General features: G+C 37.1%; 1 protein-coding gene across 3 annotated transcripts in view; it reads right to left on the bottom strand.

Annotated features, from left to right (window-relative positions):
- Positions 1-664: 664 nt before the first annotated feature.
- Positions 665-19,812, bottom strand: part of GRM8 (glutamate metabotropic receptor 8) — a gene marked incomplete at both ends in the record, with an annotated part of 755,346 nt that continues 736,198 nt past the window's right edge. For all 3 annotated transcript variants that reach the window (XM_082661983.1, XM_082661985.1, XM_082661984.1), the window contains 2 exons: positions 665-714; positions 7,077-7,323. In XM_082661983.1, the coding sequence (XP_082518109.1) occupies positions 665-714; positions 7,077-7,323 (297 nt within the window). The remainder of the gene's footprint in view (positions 715-7,076; positions 7,324-19,812) is intronic.

The following is a 19,812-nucleotide window of genomic DNA, read 5'->3' as shown; positions in this document are numbered from 1 at the left end:
AACGTACAAAAAGACATTCCTCGAGGAAAGAGTAGTTTCTTGGCACACCAGGGCTTTTACAGCAGCAGTTAAATAACAGCAGCAGTGCCAACTGGAAAGAATTTTCCCTGGCTTTAAAACTGGAACGAAACAACTCTCAACATTTGCAAAACATTCCTTTATTATTAGAAATAAATTATTTGTATAAAAAATTGCATGCGTCAACCATTGCATTTATTTTTTAGCACAACCCAGGGCTTCAATCTGGTCAGCCATTACAAGAAACAGACTCATTGTCTTATACAAGTTGAACAATGTGGGACAGGAACGGGAGTTCTCACAATCACAGAAAAATACTTACAAGAATAACATCAGACATGGTTTATTTCAACAGCATTTTTTTTTTCACAAGCTAACATTAGTTTTCCTTTTGTGATTTTTTTTTTTAACTGCTCATGAGTAAGCAATACTTTAGCTTGACACTCATTGGTTGTATTATATAAAATGGGTTTCTTCACTCCCTGTTATTGATACTTTTGGCTTGTGGCTACTTTTTGTTCCTTACAAGATTGACTATTGATTTGATTGTAGTCTACAGAGATCTCCAGGAGTGAGTGTTGGTGGTGTCACGTTCATTGTTTAAGATCGCATACCACATTTCTTCATATTGTATCATTTCCCTGTTTCAGATTGAATGATTGCTGTAGCTGATATATGTCGTCTTGGTAGAGGAAGCTGTTAAGACAAATTAAGACAAATTATAGTACAGAATAATAAATTAGTTTGTTAAAATGATTTTAAAATTCAAATATTGCAATGACTTTTTATGACATGTGGTCTTTACAACCTGTTACTTATTATTTTAAACAGTGTAGTAGGATTTCAACAATTGTAGAAATAAAAATGCAGCAGAATTTTTAATCTATAAAACCACTAGTCTCATTTATAGTGTAGACATTTGGCAGAAAACTAAAAATGTGAATGCCCTGTTCTTTAATATATTTAGGTGAAATTCAATTTAAATGTGCATTTTGACTAACAGATTTACAATATAAAAAATGAAAGAACAGATGAAATTCTCTATCCTGCAAAATGAAAAAAGAATTTTTTCTTACAACCCACGTTAAAGACCTCAATTCTTTGAGTCTGATTTGATGGCCAAGAAAGGGTTAGTCATTATAATTAGTCATGCTTTGAGAATGAATATATCTTCCATTTAAAAATAGTACTTTTAGACTCTAGAAGTGAACACAGTACAATATCAATGTGTATTGCCAACACATATTTATGGTCTGGTTTCATCCAAAGGATACAAATGGAGATGTTTAAAAAATAAATAAAGACTCAAAGAAGGAACTTATCATGAACTAAACCCATTATTGTAAGATTATTAGAAAAGTATGAACAAGAACATATTCTAAGTCTATTCTAAGTCTAAATATTCTAATTCTAAATATTTCTAAGTCTAAACTTAGAAAATATTCTAAGTTTAAGTATATTGATACTTAAATTTCCAGAAATACAAATCTAAATCCAAATAATTACTTCGTATTTTTGAAAGATGTGACGGAATAAATCTGTTTTAAAATTCAAAAGTGATATCTTATTTTTTTCAGTGGAACTCTGGAATGAAAAATCATAAGAAGAAAGAAGAAAAAGTGCAAAACGTATGTATTTCACTATATAAATCCAATTCAGGGTGAAACAGATTTTTAGAGAATAATTTACTTTTGAACATTGAATAAGGAAATTGTAAAGTTTCTTCTCCGAAATAATTGGCAGTTAGACTCATTCCATTGTAGTGTACATGAATACTGGTAATTGACCAGACAAGTTCTTACCACAGACCAGGATCAGACAAAGTCCACAGTCACTAAAATTAATACAGGGAGCCCAGGAAGTGCTAGCTGTAGAGGTTTTTGCTGTTTTTTATTTCATTGAATATTATGAGCTTCATGCCAAAAACAGGTGGGACATATCTGCTTATCTTTCTATGTTGCTCACATTAGGTTATTATTGAGGGACAGTGGAAAGGAAGTAGATCTTAGACTTTTTTTTTTTAATAGATCTTTATTGGAGTACAATTGCGTCACACTACTGTGTTAGTTTCTGTTATACACCAATAGACTTGGTTTTAAATTGCATTCTCTTCTCTACAAAATGAGTGAAAAAAAGTCACTGAACCAGGTTATGGGGCCTCAGCTTCATCACTGGTCCACAATCCACAACATTATGTTTTTGTGAGGACGGAGGCACAGTAGATTTGTGGGGAATGGCTGTTGTCTTAGAGAGTCCATATGGAATGCTACTTTTCTATTTATGCTTCTAAAAGGTAGGGTGTCTGTTACCTTTGGTTTGGTGTGAAGTGAAACACAGTGATTTTTATGGTCTTTATTTTTTATTTCTAATTTATATAATGCTCTCTTATGCCTCTAAATGTATTCTAAGAAAATGAAATCTGTGCTTCAACTATGCTTTTGAAAGACTTTCATATGATCTTTGTAGACAAGATGGAGAAAAATTATGAGTTAGAAAAACGACCCTTTAAAAGATTGCTCAACTTCCTGCCCTATTCAGTATATTTAACAGTAACTAAAAATGTGAGAAATATCTACCAAATTTGCAGATAGCTAGAAGGAAAAATTATGGTTGTAACAGAGGAACAAGAGCCTAAAGACCTTAACGAAGATGATATTCAGATGTTAATCTTCAAGGATCATTCCAACTTCAAGACTCTAAAGCTCTTTAGAAATTATTTCATTGTTTGAACTCTTAGAAGTAACCTCCAGGGAAAAAGATGTAGAATTCTATTGAGAACTAAGACTATAATTTACAGAAAGAAAGTAATCTTAATTTTTCTGATTAGAAAAAGGATGTAAGGCTTTGGAAACATAATTTAGTCAACACTGAAACGATGTGAATGGCAGATATCTTGCAAGAATCTTCCCTTTTCTTTTTTTCTTCCAAGAAGAAAGAAAGATGGATGCTAAAATAATAGAATTTTTGAATTTTAAGTCTTATCTTTTCTATTAATCACAGACCAATCTAGATTTTGTGGGTTAGGTTCCAGACCATTGCAATACAGTGAATATCACAATAAAGCAAGTCACATGAAATTTTTTTGTTTCTCAGTGCCTATAAAAGTTATGTCTACACTATCCAGTAGTCTAAGTGTGTGATAGCATTATGTCTAAAAACACAATGTACATACGTAAATTAGAGAAAAATACTTTATTGCTAAAAAATGCCAACCATCATCTGACAATGCAGGGTTGCCAGAAATGCTCACTTTTGAAAAAAATGCAGTATCTGGGAAATGCAGTAGAGTGAAGCACAGTAGAACGAGGTATGTCTGCATATTTTCATGGCAGCAGTGATACTTTTACCTTTATCCCAGAAGCGTTGCAGAACAAAAGGGATCAGAGATGTACATATAAGCTAATGTAATACTTCTGCTGATGAATATGCTTATGTGAAAATCAGGCTTGAATACAGCAACAATGAATTTCCTGTGCACACCACACTGTGTTCATAAGCTAGAGAAAGGAGATCTACCTCCAGAAGCAGCTGCTTTCATGAATTATGCATGAATAGAGCTTAAGGAATACCGTGTTACAGCATTCGTTAATTGGGTACCGTTGATAAAATTCATATATACCAACTTTGTTTCTAACTCTCTTTCCACACTTGTATGAAACAACACTTGACCTTTTTATGTGTGAAATGTAGTATTCTGCAAATTCAGTCATTAACATGGAGTCATTTGGTCTCCCTTCTAGCTTCACATTGCTTTTATTTCTTCTGTGTACCATTAGAAGCTTTCCTTAAATATGTGATCAGAATTTCTGGCATTAACAAGTCATCTTTAAGATGAAATTTCTAAGAATGATGGACTTGTAGAACTCCATAGCTATGAAAGAAAAACATTGCATGCATATCATAAATACAATTAATTGGTCAGAAAACAAATCCTGAATGTAGCATAGTAGCCATAATTATCAAAATCCTCCACATATTAAAAAAAGGGAGGGACTTCCCTGGCGGTCCAGTGGTTAAGACTTCGCCTTCCAATGCAGGGAGTGTGGGTTCGATCTCTGGTCGGGGAGCTAAGATCCCACATGCCTCGGGGCCAAAAACCCAAAACATAAAACAGAAGCAATATTGTAACAAATTCGATAAAGACTTTAAAAAAAATGGTCCACATCAAAAAAAAAAAATCTTTAAAAAAGGGGATGCTAAAAACATAGTTTTTGAATTTTGTCTTTTTTTTTGTTACTCACAAACCAATCTATATTTTCATGGGAGCAATGATACATTTACCTTTATATAGTGGTTTATAGTTTACAAAACACTGTCCTGTACGTCATTGTCAAGTCATTGTGGGAATGGTGATTTATCAAAAGTCTGGTAACAGAAAGTATGAGGATGCGGCAACATGGACACTGTTCCAGTGGATTACTAGTCCTGGTTTGATTGAGAATAGGCTCCACCGGTTTTGAAAGGAGGTATTTTAAATCTGAGGAGGCAAGGTACTAGTTACAGAGAGTTGAATGGCAAAAGCTTTCCAATATTCAATTATACTTCTAAAGACATAAGACACACTTTTAGAAGAAAAATATTGCATTTAAGCTCTTCAAGTTTTTGGTAGTTTTAGAGAGTTTGTGATTTTGGAAGACTTTTTACTTTTTCCATTCAAACCACTGGTGCATTTGGTAAAGGGAACAAGCACACAAGGGGTACATTGTAGCTAGTCCTTAAGTGAACAAAGGTTAACAACTGTTACGAGGAGTGGGATTGCAGAAGGATGTGTGAGGATTTCCTACTCTGTCTCTCCTGAATGTGTAAACTGTAATCACTTTATCTGAGCCTAATTTATTCAACCCAAACCACTCCTGTGAAAGATGAATAGTACAGTGAAATCCCCGAAGTACAATTTAACCTTCTTTGAGGTCATAATTGACTTTATCTTGATTCACCTTCTTAACTTTCTTTTACCTTCCAAAGGTGAGCATTCAACTCCTCCAAAATATTACAGGCTTAGCCATCATACAGCCTTCACATTTGTAATCTTTCATTCTTATTTTCAGAGAAAAGAGGGAAACGTACACATGCTATGAAATTTCCATTTCAACAGCAACAGAAAATAATAAAAGGAAAACAAAATGTATGAGACTTATTTCTATAGCATGGGATTAGTCTTTGTCAATACAGCACATTTTCCCTTCAGGGAACTAACTTATTTTTTAAAGCGGTGGAAAAAGTTTATTAATTTTTTTCCTTACCACATTTCAGAGGTGAGTCCAGGATAACTGGTATTTATTTCAGTGTACATTTGGTTGTTTCCATGTGCAACCATATTATATAAGGTTTTCTGGATTGCTGCTAAAAACCAAGTACAACTATAGACTCTGGTGAGTCATACTGAGAAGTACCAGTGTTCAAAGTGTATCACTGGCCAAAAGTAGTTTATTGGCATCCTACATTAGGTTTTAACTTCCTGCACTGATGATTTCAAGGCAGAAGAAACAAATAAAATTCTGCCCTGAAATCACAAGCATTCTACACTGATGCCTTTGAGAGTAGTTACAGCACAACCTTTGCTAGGAGCCCAGATAGCCCCACCATTAGTCAATTGCTTATCTATAATCAGAGATGATTGTAACCATTTGATACCAAAACCCATCCTTATTGTGCCTCCTCTTGCACTTCCTCAAGATTTCATGTTTGCAGAAGAATGAATATGTGGGGAATGTCTGTGAAATTCTTAAAAGGCTTCTTTCTCTACAAGGAACTAAATTTGATATTTACGAGCTGAAGGTCATCTTCCTAGAGGACCTGGCCAGTCATTCCAAGAAGTCTGATGGTAACTGAAGCCAATAGGTTTAATTAATCCATACCTATCTTCTAAGGATAGTTCTGCACGTGGGGCATTAGAGTAGACAGTGTTCATCTGGAACTCCTGATGCAAGGGAAGGTTTGTGAATCTAGTGAAGACTATAAGTTGTTACAATAATTGAATCAGATAAAGTCATCTCAGTCGTTTCTGTATTTCATGTCAAAAGCACAGAGAAAAGGAGATACAGCCTCCTGGCAGAATCCGAGAGGAAGAGGGCATTTTTGCGTAGGGTTTTATCCTTAATGCCTGTGTTATATTGAACCATATACAGAATCTCGTAATGTATAGGTTACACACACACACACGCACACGCACACACACACACACACACACACACGCACACACACACACACACACACACACACACACAATTTTTTTTCACTGTGTTCAGCTTTCTGGTATTTTGCGATACATAACTTCAGTCTATTTGCTACTCTTCCATAGAGTCCAAGATGGACTTGAACAGCTCAGTTAAACTCTACCGGCTTAGTTTGGTACCAGTATGTTGTTATGTGCTTCTTCAGGGATGAGTCTAGAGAAGATCATAGGTGAGGAAAGGAAAAGTGGAGTGGTGGCTGTAGAAGGGGTCCTGTTTTCAGGGTCATGAGGCTTTCAGAGGAGAGCTCTAATTATCTTAATATATCCAAGAAGGGAAATCAAGGGAAACCAAAGAAGGGGACCACGTTGGGGAAGCAAATATAGACTATGACTTAACCTAACATGTTAGCTAGCTAGTTTTCTCATTTCCCTAAATATCTGAATAACGTATCATTTATTTGTGTAAGATCTTTGGTAGCATGCTTTATAAATACTAGTTAACTATCAATTCTGTAAAGAGCGACCAGTATTGAACTGAAAAAGATTGGAGAGTAGTTCCTAAGAGCTAAAGGATAATTTTATAAATGGAGCACAGTTCCAAGCTTCAAGCTCTGTAATGCCTCAAAAGAGAGACTCGAGCGTCACACTTTGTAAAAGAGATTTCGTGTTTATGTTCATGCTCTGGAGAGGAGCCACTTGCCTTGAAATCGTTTGGTTCTAACCAAGTGGTTCTAACTGCTGTGATGGTCTCATGGTGTGCGAGTACCACCAGGCCCCTGGAACCACGTAGCACAGTCCCCAAGACCAGTAGAAGAATGTTCAACGTACATCTATCAGGAAGTGTTCCCACTCTTGACCATCGGAAAGTCTACGGATGACTTACTGTTGGTTTCAAGACTCTCACAGAGTTCGCTTTTCACCTCGCCATTTGGTCTGTCATTTCCTTTTTGGATCAGTTTGCTTTGCATGGTGGCAGCTGTCACCACAGCTTTGAAGCTCCTCTTGCGTTTTTGAACATTCTGCTCTGGATGAAAAATTATAATATAAACCTTGGGCATGTAGAGCATGCCCAGAGACACCGAAGCACTTAAACTCATGGAGACAGTAAGTGTTGTAGTCTGGATGTACATCTGAAGAAGGAAAAAAAACATAGAATCAATGTTGGTAAGCCTGACCTAAGATAAAGCAAATAATATAACCGTTTTCTGAGATTATTCCAGCTTCTCTGCTAACAGTGCATTAGAAGGCACTTATTAAAACTGCCCTTAATTATAGTGAAACGTTCCTTTATCCCCACCTGCAAATGTGGGTAAAGTTGTATTGTTTATGAAGCCCAATTTTTTTAAAACAAACAAAAACAAACAAGCTGATGGAGCTTAGTTTCCTCTTTAGATTATAATTAAGCATATATAAGGAAGGGAGCAAAATCAATCTAGCAAAAGACTAACATTTTATGTCACACAAACCTTATTCAGGGAGGTATCACAAGGTCAAATGTTATTCTTTCAACAGTAAACCTAACCTAGAAGGTAAATTATATATAGTGGAAATAGAGTGGGAGTGAAATAGTCCAGATCATCACTATTGCACACCATTGCTTGGATAATGCGAGTGTTTGCATCTTCACATAATTACTTAATTCCAGCTTCCAAATTGGATACATCACAAGCATGCCATAAGGGCTTGATATTTTTTAATAGCCCTCCTAAGGATAATTCCAGAGGGTTTCTAGATGATTGCATCAGATCAAAATAAATGTGGGTGCTTTTAGAAAATACATATAAGACCTCCTCCTTCCAAGACTGAAATATGCCCTTTGGGGATGGGTCCTGACATCTGCATTTTGAAAAATTCTCCCCCTGTGCTCATTCCTTATCCTTGTTTCACTGAAATTGACTGCTCTGGTACTTACAAAGAGAAGTCTCTCTGGAAGATTTTTCTTCCTGCAATCTAGAGGTTAATGAACTGAAAAAGTCAAACCTAAAATCAGTGCTTTAGCTCTTTTCATTATGTTATGAAAACAAACATGACAGTATTTTAATCTTTTTTCTTCCCCAGTGTTATTGAGGTATAATCAAAGAATAGAAATTGTACATATTTAAGGTTTTATCAAAACTTGATGTTTTGATAAACATATATTATGAAATGATCATCTCAATCAAGTTAATTAACATATCCATCACATAGTAACCATTTTATTTCTTTCATTCTTTTATTTTATTTTATTTTATTTTATTCTTTTGTGGTGAGAATGCTTAAATCTCTCTTCACAAATTTCAAGTAAACAATACATTATTGTTAACTGTAGTCACATATTCATCTTGCATAACTGGAAGTTTGTACCTTTTGACCAATATCTCCCCAGTTCCCCTTTCCCCTGCCCCTGGTAACCACTATTCTGCTCTCTGCTTCTATGAGTCTGACTATTTTAGATTCCACACATAAGTAAGATCATACAGTATTTGTCTTTCTGTATCTGACTAATTTCACTTAGTATAATGTCCTCCAGGTTCATCCATGTTGTCACAAATGGCAGGATTTCCTTCTTTTTATTTAAAGAGTCAATAATATTCCATTGTATGAATATTTCACCTCTTTAAAAATAAAACCTTTGATCTGTTTACATTTTTCATGTCCTGAGCTGAAAATATAATTTCTCCCAAATAACTTGGAATGCTGAGGTTACAAAGTAGCCATGTTTTAAGATGATGAAGGGATCCCTTTATCATCTCCATGATTTTTTTTTTTTTCAGGCTTCTTTTGCTCAGCATAGTGGGGTTTTTTTTAAACATCTTTATTGGAGTATAATTGCTTTACAATGGTGTGTTAGTTTCTGCTTTACAACAAAATGAATCAGTTATATATGTACATATGTTCCCATATCTCTTCCCTCTTGCATCTCCCTCCCTCCCACCCTCCCTATCCCACCCCTCCAGGCGATCACAAAGCACCAAGCTGATCTCCCTGTGCTATGCGGCTGCTTCCCACTAGCTATCTACCTTACGTTTGGTAGTATATGTATGTCCGTGCCACTCTCTCACTTTGTCACAGCTTACCCTTCCCCCTCCCCATATCCTCAAGTCCATTCTCTAGTAGGTCTGTGTCTTTATTCCTGTCTTACCCTAGGTTCTTCATGACATTTTTTTTTCTTAAATTCCATATATATGTGTTAGCATACGGTATTTGTCTCTCTCTTTCTGACTTACTTCACTCTGTATTACAAACTCTAGGTCTATCCACCTCATTACAAATAGCTGAATTTCGTTTCCTTTTATGGCTGAGTAATATTCCATTGTATATATGTGCCACATCTTCTTTATCCATTCATCCGATGATGGGCACTTAGGTTGTTTCCATCTCTGGGCTATTGTAAATAGAGCTGCAATGAACATTTTGGTACATGACTCTTTTGGAATTATGGTTTTCTCAGGGTATATGCCCAGTAGTGGGATTGCTGGGTCATATGGTAGTTCTATTTGTAGTTTTTTAAGGAACCTTCATACTGTTCTCCACAGTGGCTGTATCAATTTACATTCCCACCAACAGTGCAAGAGGGTTCCCTTTTCTCCACACCCTCTCCAGCATTTATTGTTTCTACATTAATGTCTGTTCATTCTAATGATACCTCTGAAAATGTAAAGTTGTCAGATTGCATCCAGCAATCCCCAAATTAATTGTGTCCTTTTTAATAAAGACTCGAAATATATTTACCTTCAAGAGTAAATGTCTGAATCAGCCTTATGGCTTCCTTTTCCTAGGGGAGACTGTTTCTCTTAACAGATGACAAAGCCTTGAGGTGAGAAACTGTCTGAAACATGAAGAGAACTTCAGGCACTAGTAAAAAGACTGTCCTTGTCTGAAAAATCATATCCTGTGGATTACTGAGTTTACTGTTCAATTTATCTACCACTAAGGCTGTCCTTTGCTTAAGATCCTATCGTGAGTATGGGAACACCCTTCAACAAGGTGATATTTAGGATCGATTTGTTTCAAAGTTCACCTCCTCCAGGAAGTCCTCCATGATAAATCCTGATTATAATGTCCTGATTTTACTTCTAAGCACTAGTGCATTAAAAAATAAATACAATGGAGCACTTGCTAATGTATAACTATGTGATTATAACAATTTATATGAACTTTGTAATAATTCATAAAAAATGCACAACCAGGGTATAAACTTCCCTAGCGTCTGTAATCTACATTTCTTCTTATATACCTCTAAGAAATCACACAATAATTACTCAGATACCACTCATTATTTTTAAGTATATGAAGACCTTCAAGAAACCCTTAATTTACACAAATCATACAGAATATGCTTTCCATAATTTTCCACTCTGTCAAATGGACATCAGGGTTGATGACGTTTTAAGTAAGAAACACAAAGAGATGAGGTATGAATCCAGATTCTAGGTTGGGCTCATGTGTACCATCCTCAGTAGAGACGTGATTCAGATACGTCCCTCGGCAAAGTGATAAATTACTACATGCCATGACCTCTCAGGCTACCTGCCAACGAGTGAAAACTCATGTTAAATTTGAGAGAACTAATCTACTGCAATTAAGAAGGTCCTGATAAAATGTGAATGTGTGCCTTTAAACCACACGAACCTCCCTAAGTTTTGCCACCTAGTTTTAAGCAACTTATTATTATGAATACTCATAAGCTTCTTATACAATAGTTAATCCTCTTTGAATTCCTACTTATTCTCCAGTTAGCATTGCTGCAGAAAGGCTGTGCAGAAAATGGGCTGCAGAGAAAGGATGTAATGATAAGGAAAGGATCGAAAGGATAGAGCCAAATGCAAACCACACATAAATATTCCAAAGCCACTCAAATAGGGAACCATCAGTTTTGTCCCAGCCAGACCCAGCCAAGTCACTTTAACTTAAAAAACAAACAAAAACCAAACAAGGGCTTCACTGGTGGCGCAGTGGTTGAGAGTCCGCCTGCTGATGCAGAGGACACGGGTTCATGCCCCGGTCCGGGAAGATCCCACATGCCGCGGAGCGGCTGTGCCCGTGAGCCATGGCCGCTGAGCCTGCGCGTCTGGAGCCTGTGCTCCGCAACGGGAGAGGCCACAGCAGTGAGAGGCCCGTGTACTGCAAAAAAAAAAAAAAAAAAAAACCCTCCAGAGGTATAGCCATGAAATGATGGGAACATCCACATTGATTAGCTGGGTTCTTTTTATATGTCTTAACCTGTTGGTCTTGCTAAAACATATAATACTAGTCCAAATAATTCATAAATACCTTTCTAGTTTGAAAATCTTATAAATTTTATCCACTACCATAAATGTAAGTGATAATTTTCTCCCCTTATTCAGAATAATTTCTGTAATATATAGTAAACTTGATTTTGTTAAATATTAAGCATGAAGAAGATTCTGGAATGCTAGTTTCCACGTTAAATATATTACTGTAGTCTATCCTCTTAGCAAGCCAACTCAAAAGAAGATATAATAAACATAGACATTAGGATTAAACAGTACTATGCTTAGTGTTCCAAGCCCTCCATTAGACACTGTGATTGCAAATTACAGATCTTATGTGCTCTCTTACAACAGCTTCTGAAAAATTTTAATGTGGGTTTAATATATAAAAAGCATCTATACAAAAATCATACCCTAAAATCTAAAACCTTATAGTGGCCAAGGCTTTGTTACAGGACTTCAGACTGTGAGTAGACTGAGTTTTTGAACTTCCTCTTTGAATATTTAATGAAATAAAAATTTCGTATATATTATAACCTCAATGAAAGCAGTAAGAGCAAAATAAGCAAAGAAATGAAATGCCACCTACTGTCCTTCTAGATAAGTTAATTTCTTAGCATCATGGATTACAGGATTTTCAGTATCTCCCATATTTAAGAAGAAATGGAAAGATTATATTAAAAGATTGAAAATGAGCACTTGTTTCCAAAAAACGCATGGATTTTTTTATACCTGTTGAATATTCTAATTACTTGAACCATGTAAGGAAGAAACATATTCAAGCAGACCTGAGCTTGAATTCCAGCACCGCCACTTAAAATTCTTTTTAAAGATAAAGAAGTTTACAGAGAAATTCTGGAGTTGCCTTGTGGATGGTAAAAAGCCCCTAGTCGACCCACCAGGTGACAATCTGAACTCTAATAAAACTTCCCTGGCAATTGAACAGTTGTGAGATCTTATTTTCCTCTCTGACCTTTAATTTATTACCTATGAAATGGGCAAAAATAATACTTTTCTCATAGAAGGGTTATAGGTGGAATGACATAATCTTTATAAAATGTCTCAAAGGTGCAAAACAGTAGTAGCTCAACAAAGATTATTTTCCCTACAACTTTGAATCTAAAAGGCTGCCAACAAAGCGTCCTTCCAGGTATATAGAATAAGAGAGGGGCCTATGAGCCAGTTATCCAAAGTTGACAGTTTAGTGAAGAGCTGACAGCCCTGCTCTCACTATATGATGTCAAGGAAAATGCTTTTGTAATCTTACTTCAAAGTAGGCAGAATAAGATTTTGCCCAAAAGTCAACTCCTATTTGCTGATAGGGAATAGCATAGTGCACTGGTTCTCTGTATCAAAGTTACAGTTCACCAGAATGCTGTAACTATATTAGGAGGAAACTATATTAACTCCCTGTAACCAACATAAATCCACTGAGAGATGCTGACAGTGGTACTGGATATATTAATGTAACCACCTTTTTTCCCTCCTTCTTTTATGCCCCACCCTCTGCCCCTTGTCACTCCAAAATATTAGTACCTAGAGGAAGAGGAGCGTCTTTTCTATTATGTCCATTGATAGCCTGTCACTTCCTCTGCCTCCACAGCCGCTGGACATTTTGAGGCTGAAGCAGTCACATGCAGTGAAGCAGACGGAAATGATCTCTGGCTAAGCCAGGGAGGAGATGGCACAGTGGAGCATATTAACATGACATCTTTTCTGGGACCATTACAGCTTCCTCTTCACTCTCTGCAGGAGTCATTTGTGCACATCCAGGGTCTACTGGACGTAGGTCCTGGCCTGGAATCACTAAAGACTCTAGGAAGGGTAAGGAGGGAGGAGATTATATTACTCCAGGAGAAAGGTCAGTCTTTTACTTTCAACCAGCTGCCTGCACACAGAACTCCACAGATATCCAAGCTGGTGAGTTTTCAACCCCTATGTAACCAATGTAACCTGTTAAGAAACCTAACACCCCAGACGGATTTGTGCCATGTGATAAGAAACAGATGATTTATTCCTGTCTGCCTTGCCCTGGATGGTTTCATCTCACTTTTTGCTGCAGTCAGCCAGGTCCCGTTTGTCTGCTTCACACAGTCTGACCAGTGAGAAAGCTACGTTTACACTTAAAGCCTGCCTTTGCCTTTCTCTACTTCTGTTATCTATTCCCTCATCTGTGTGTCCGCCAAAGTGTCACCTGCCTCCACAAATGGATCTTCTGCTTTTCAGAAGGGCTTCAGCCAATGGATTTCAAAATCTCATTAATTACTAGAAGTGATTAAAACAATTTTTTTTTTTTTAAGATGGAGAAGTTTACAAAGAAACTCTGGAGTTGCCCTGTGGGTAGTAAAAGCCTCAAATCAACCTATCATGAAATAATCCAAGCTAATAAAACTCCCCTTGCAATGGGACACCAGAGGCGATAACACACAGCACCTCCACCAGCTCTTTGGATGAGCCTGGATACTAATGAACCATCCCAAGTCCATATCAAACATTTTATTATTGTTTCTGTTTTGTCGAGTTCAAATACCTTGCTGGCTTCTCCTTCTCAGTCAGTTCTGAAGGGTCCTCCTCATTCTCTCTAACATCTTTACCTTGAAGTATCCCAGACCTCAGTCCTTGGATATCTATCTGCCTATCTATCTATCTGTCTATCTATCTGGCCACATTACTCTCTTGATGGTAATGTTCAGATTTATGGCCTTAAAGCAGGACCAGCTTTCTGGGCGCACTGCCTGTACACAGGCTCCTTCACTCAGAAAGGCCTCACACTTGGTTTAAAGTTCTTCTGTCAGGGTTTTGAAATTCTCAATAATTTTTGAATAAGGAAGCCTACATTTTCATTTTTCATTGGGCCTCACAAGTTATGTAGGTAGCCCTGCCTTAAAAACTATATGCTGACTAATTCCAGGCTTCCCTCAGGAAACTCAGTTGCCTTCTGGGTAGCTCCCCTTAGATGTCTGACATATACGAGCCAAAACTAACAAGCATCTGAATCCCATCTTCATTCCTAAACTTCTTCTTCCAGTGGTCTTCCTTGTCTTTAGTCCATCTTTCCCGTTGTTGGGATGAAAACAAATAGAAATTGTCCTTGACTCTTCTCTTACGCTCTATCTGTGACTGAATTCTGTTGACTCTACTTCCAAAATTTGTTCATATGTGTCATTTTCCACTTCCCCCACTGGTACTGCATCGGTCCTAGCCAACATCATCTCTTATTTGGATTTTCACTATAGATGTCCCGTTGACATCTATACGTTTCTCCTCTTCTGCTCTTATTCTCTTCTATCTGATCATCTGATTGATTTTTAACACAGGTAGCTAGAATTTAATCCCATTATTCATAAATTGGGTTCAGTCACCCCTACCCTCAAAACTCTACAATGACTTCACATTGATGCTGTCCCTATAATGGCCTACAAGGTCCTCTGAACTGATCTGGCTTTACTCTTTCCCTCATTCATTCTCTTCTCATCACACTGGCCTCCTGGCTAATCTTAGAAGATACCAAGCATGCTTCTGCTTTGGGGCTTTTGTATTTGATGAACTGACCCTTCACTTCGTTCAGGAAGTGTTCCTTTCTGAATGGTTCTTTCTCAATGAGACCCTTTCCTAAACATGAAGTTAAAAATTGTACCCCCCATCCCTCCACCTGCATCTATTTCCCCAGCTTTATTTCACTCCTCAGCATCTATTTTCTAGCATAAAAGTCTATATATTTTACTAATTTATATATTGTCTCTTTCCCTTAACCAGAATAAAAATTCCATGAGTCCAGGGATTTTTACCTGTTTTGTTCACTGCTATAAACTCAACACCTAGAACATTGCCTGAATACGTGAATTTTCTGGTCTTTGAGGCAGTGTGGATCCTTACTCTTGAATTTGACATTTAAAGGAAATAACCCATGTAGTTTCAAGAGGAAAACAATAAATCAGGTTCTAAAGCTAGACAGTCTATGAAAATTTGAGGGCCCCATACCCCTTCAAATCAATACCCAGGCTGGGACAGAAACTCCTGGATAGATAAACATGATGATCATTTTCTTTGGCCTTGCCGCACGGCATGTGGGATCTTGGTTCCCGGACCAGGGATCAAACCCACGCCCCCTGCAGTGGAAGCGAGGAGTCTTAACCACTGGACCAACAGGGAATTCCCAACATGATGACCTTTTAAACTATAAATATGACAATTAAAAGTCAGTGGCCTCCACTTGGGAACATGAGAGCTCTGGGCTCTGCCCTGCATCCCTCCCCCACTTAAGAAATGTACAACTGAGGATAAGGCACTCACACTATTTATAAACGTCCATAGACTTAACTAAATGAATTTAAGGAGGCAATGTATGTCAAATGTTGGCACAGCACCTGGCATACAGTAATCATCAACAGCAGCTATTGCTGTTATTAATTAGCCTTGATTTTACTCTCTCTGAATCCTCCTCCATTCCTCACACAGTAAAGACATAACGGTACTGCTCTCTCAAAATCAGCCACACCTTTTTTAGCCTTTCTGATAAGGAACGTGCACACATAGAACTATAGGCACAAAATATTTGTTCATAAGGAAATATATTTTATGCTTATAGGAAACACATTCAAAATGTCATAGTCTAGTATCATTCTGGAAAAAACTCACAATCCTGAGTGTCCCTCGTGTCAGGTAGAAATTGTAGGGTTGCTGACCCATCGGCAGGTCAGAGGCATTACGTTGTGTTTTCATTAGTGGAGATGGAGATGGGTTTGCTCTGATCCATTTGCTGTCTCCCTTTTGGCCCCTTTTAGCCAGGACACATGTTAGCAAACTGAAGAGTCAAACCAAAGGGCGAAGACTATGGATGCAGAACTGGGCTGGTTCGCATGTGAGGTCTGAATCCTTAACCTTGGACCTATTGAGAATGGTGGAAACCAGCTTCAGAGAATAATAAAGCATACACCAATAAGTGAACTATCAGCTCTGCTGAGGGTAGGAAGGGACAAGTGTAAGGAAGCTCAAGATCCTCTAAATATGGCGGGACAGATATTAGATTTATAATGAGTATTTATAATTAAATATACATGATATTTAATATTTGGACCAGTAAATAAATTTTCTATTAAAGCCCCATAGACATTTCTTAAAGTAGATGTTTCAAAGTAGAGCATTATTAAATAAAATGTAGTCTTCAGTTTTCAATTATCCTCCGTAAGTATTATTTATAGAAACATAATAAAAACAGTGTCTCACACAATGGTGCCATGTTTTCGACCGTGACGTATGCAAATGAATATGAAACATCTGCTGTTGACTGCTTATCAGTTCCTCCTTTACGTGTTATTTTTCCTCCATGTTTCCCTCCATGGATTCCTGCTTCCATGCCACCTTTTAGCCCTTTATCATTTTTCAACAGTATGGTCAAAACTAAGAATAAGAATAATGGAGATACCTTTAATTATTATAATTTTCAAAGTATTTATTTGAACAGATACAAAATATAATAAAGAGAATAGTTACATGAAGAGACCAAATAAAAGTTAAAATTTTTTTAGAAATAAAAAAAGGAGAAGAAACAATTATTACAAGAACAAAATTTATCTAAGAACTGTGTAATTACACACACACACACACACAGACGGTCCCCAACTTAGGATGGTTTGTACACACACACACACACACACACACACACACACACACACACACACACACACACACACACACACACACACACACACACAGACGGTCCCCAACTTAGGATGGTTTGATTTGGAATTTTTTGACTTTGTGATCGTGAAAAAGTGCTACTCAATAAGTAGAAGCCATCCTTCAAATTTTGAAATTTGATCTTGCCCAGGGCTAGTGTTATGTGGTGTGGACACTCTCTTGTGATGCTGGGCAATGACCTTGCCACAGCTCCGGGTCATCCACGCAATCAGGAAGGTAAACAGCCAATACACTTACAGCCATTCTGTACCCACACAACCATTCTCTGTTTCACTTTCAGTACTGTATTCAATACATTACATAAGATATTTAACACTTTATTATAAAATAGGCTTTGTGTTAGAAGATTTTGCCCAACTGTGGGCTAATGTATGTGTTATGATGTTTGGTAGGTTAGGTGTATTAAATGCATTTTGACTTACAATATTTTCAACTTATGATGGGTTTATGGGGCCGTAACCCCATAGTTAGTTGAGGAAGATCTGTATATCTATCTATCTATTTATCTATCTATCTATCTATCATCTATCTATAGTTATCACTGTCTGAAGACAGAAGGTTTGCTGGAATTTAAATTTCAGGAGACAGTTATTATGTAGGTTGTATTATTAAAGGAAATTGGTAACATTATGGAAATAGTTTCAACCATAGTTTTCGAAAAGGTACTGAATCATTGTTCAACTGGATACTTCCTATACAACACTTTCTAAAGCCAAAAGAATTAAAGCAGTACCTCAGTGCAGGTACTTTTGTGGAGGCATAAGATGTTGTATAAATACTAATTTTTTCCTGGTGTTATTACTTAATGCAGGAAGAACAAGAGTAATGGTATTATGGGCTGAATTGTGGTCCCTCCCTCCACCCCAATTCACACGTCCAATTTCTAGCCCTTAGTACCTCAGAATGTGACTGTATTTGGACATAGGGTCTTTAAGTAGATAATTAAGTTGAAATGAGGTCTTTAGGGTGGGCTCTAATCCAATCTAACTGTTGTCCTTATAAGAAGAGGAGGTTAGGACACACAAAGTCACACCAGAGATGTGTGTACACAAAAAAAGACCCTGTGAGGACCACACAGAGGGAACGTGGACATCTAAAAGCCAATGACAGAGGCCTCAAAAGAAACCAACACTGTCAATACCTTGATGTCAGATTTCTAGTGTCCAGAACTATGAAAAACTAGATTAATGTTATTGAGGATCAGGTATCATCATTACTGCCAAACATTTTATGGACATTAACCCTTCACAGTAATCCTGTAAGTTAGGAATGGGTCCATTCTGGAGAACTTAAACAATATTTTCAGAGTCACACAACTCATGAGGATAAAGTGGAGGTTTAAACTGAAGTTTGTCTGACTTAAAAGCTCATATCTTTAGCACACACCATATGGCTCCCATAGATATACAGAGATGTGAAAGAGCAGGGTTAATATGACTTGAATCCTTACCAAGTCAGAAAATCATCCTTTTCTAATAGAGTTGGGCCAGATTTCTTAAAAATAACAGAGTCTCAATTAAAACACCTGAATTAATGTTTAATTGAGAACTCAGAGGATTTTTTTAGATTGCTGTTATCCATCAGCTACTTTCCTCATTAAAAAAAAAAAATCCAAAAAAGAAGAAAAGAAATCTCATTGTGGATCCTGGAGAAGCTCTTTCTTAGAACTATATATTGTTGAACTTAACAGAATCATCTAGCTGGAAATACAGACGTAAAGAGATTGATAAGTTCATCTTTTTAAATGAAGATACTTAGCACCAGGTTTGCACTGGCCAGAGGAGAGGAGTACCCAACAGAACCACTGACCACCAGAAGGGACAAGGATTCCCTACATTCAGAAGACAAATTGCTGGAACATTGTTCCTGCATAGGCACTGCTCCATTTCCACAGCCATGAGAGACAGGCTGTTGACAACACAGTAGGCAAGCAAACTGGGATTCACAAATACAGATGAAAAGACACCAAGAATTAGCAAATACTCAGAGAAAACTGACACTGTAAAAGAGAAGCATCAAAAAGAAGGATAAAAATCCAAGAAGATAGGTCCACTAGAGTTAGTGGAAGAAGACGTTAGAGATAAAAATAATTATCTTCGCAAACTTTTGAAAGAAAAAGTATCAAATAAATACCATAGAAACAATTTTTTATCATTAAAATTAAAATCTCAATAGATGAAGGATTTCTCATTCTGGCTATGCTGTCATCAAACCAATTCACCCACTGAGAATAGCTATAAAAGAATCATAAATTTAAAAAACGATTGCTTGGAGGCATCAGAGAAAAATCAAAGCAGCCAGGACTCAGGAGGGCCAAGATCTTAGGACACACACACACACACACACACACACACACACACACACTCACACTCTGATGTGAGTCAGGCATTTTTCACTGCTTTTATCCATTGGGAGTGTGCTGATTCATCGCATGGGTGTTAGAGGGCAGAAATCTTTAGACATGCTTTTCAGCAGTCTCATGGGGCTGGGAAGACAAAAAATGGAATTCAGGGTTACCAGTGCAGCCAGGACTGGAGGACCCAAGATTCCAGGGTATTACAGACAAGTGAACCTGAGGTTTACACCAATTTTTTTTTTTTCTTTAGACTTTGGTGTACCTTAAGTGGGAGGGAGCAACAGACTAAAAAAAATCAAACATAATCCAGATTCAGAGGCTAAAAAGTTAAGCAGTGTCATTATGCTTGG

Source organism: Grampus griseus (assembly GCF_964374135.1).
Source record: "Grampus griseus genome assembly, chromosome: 9".
Classification (NCBI taxonomy): domain Eukaryota; kingdom Metazoa; phylum Chordata; class Mammalia; order Artiodactyla; family Delphinidae; genus Grampus; species Grampus griseus.
The sequence above is the reverse complement of the archived record's forward strand: the minus strand, read 5'-3'. Positions and strand labels throughout refer to the sequence as shown.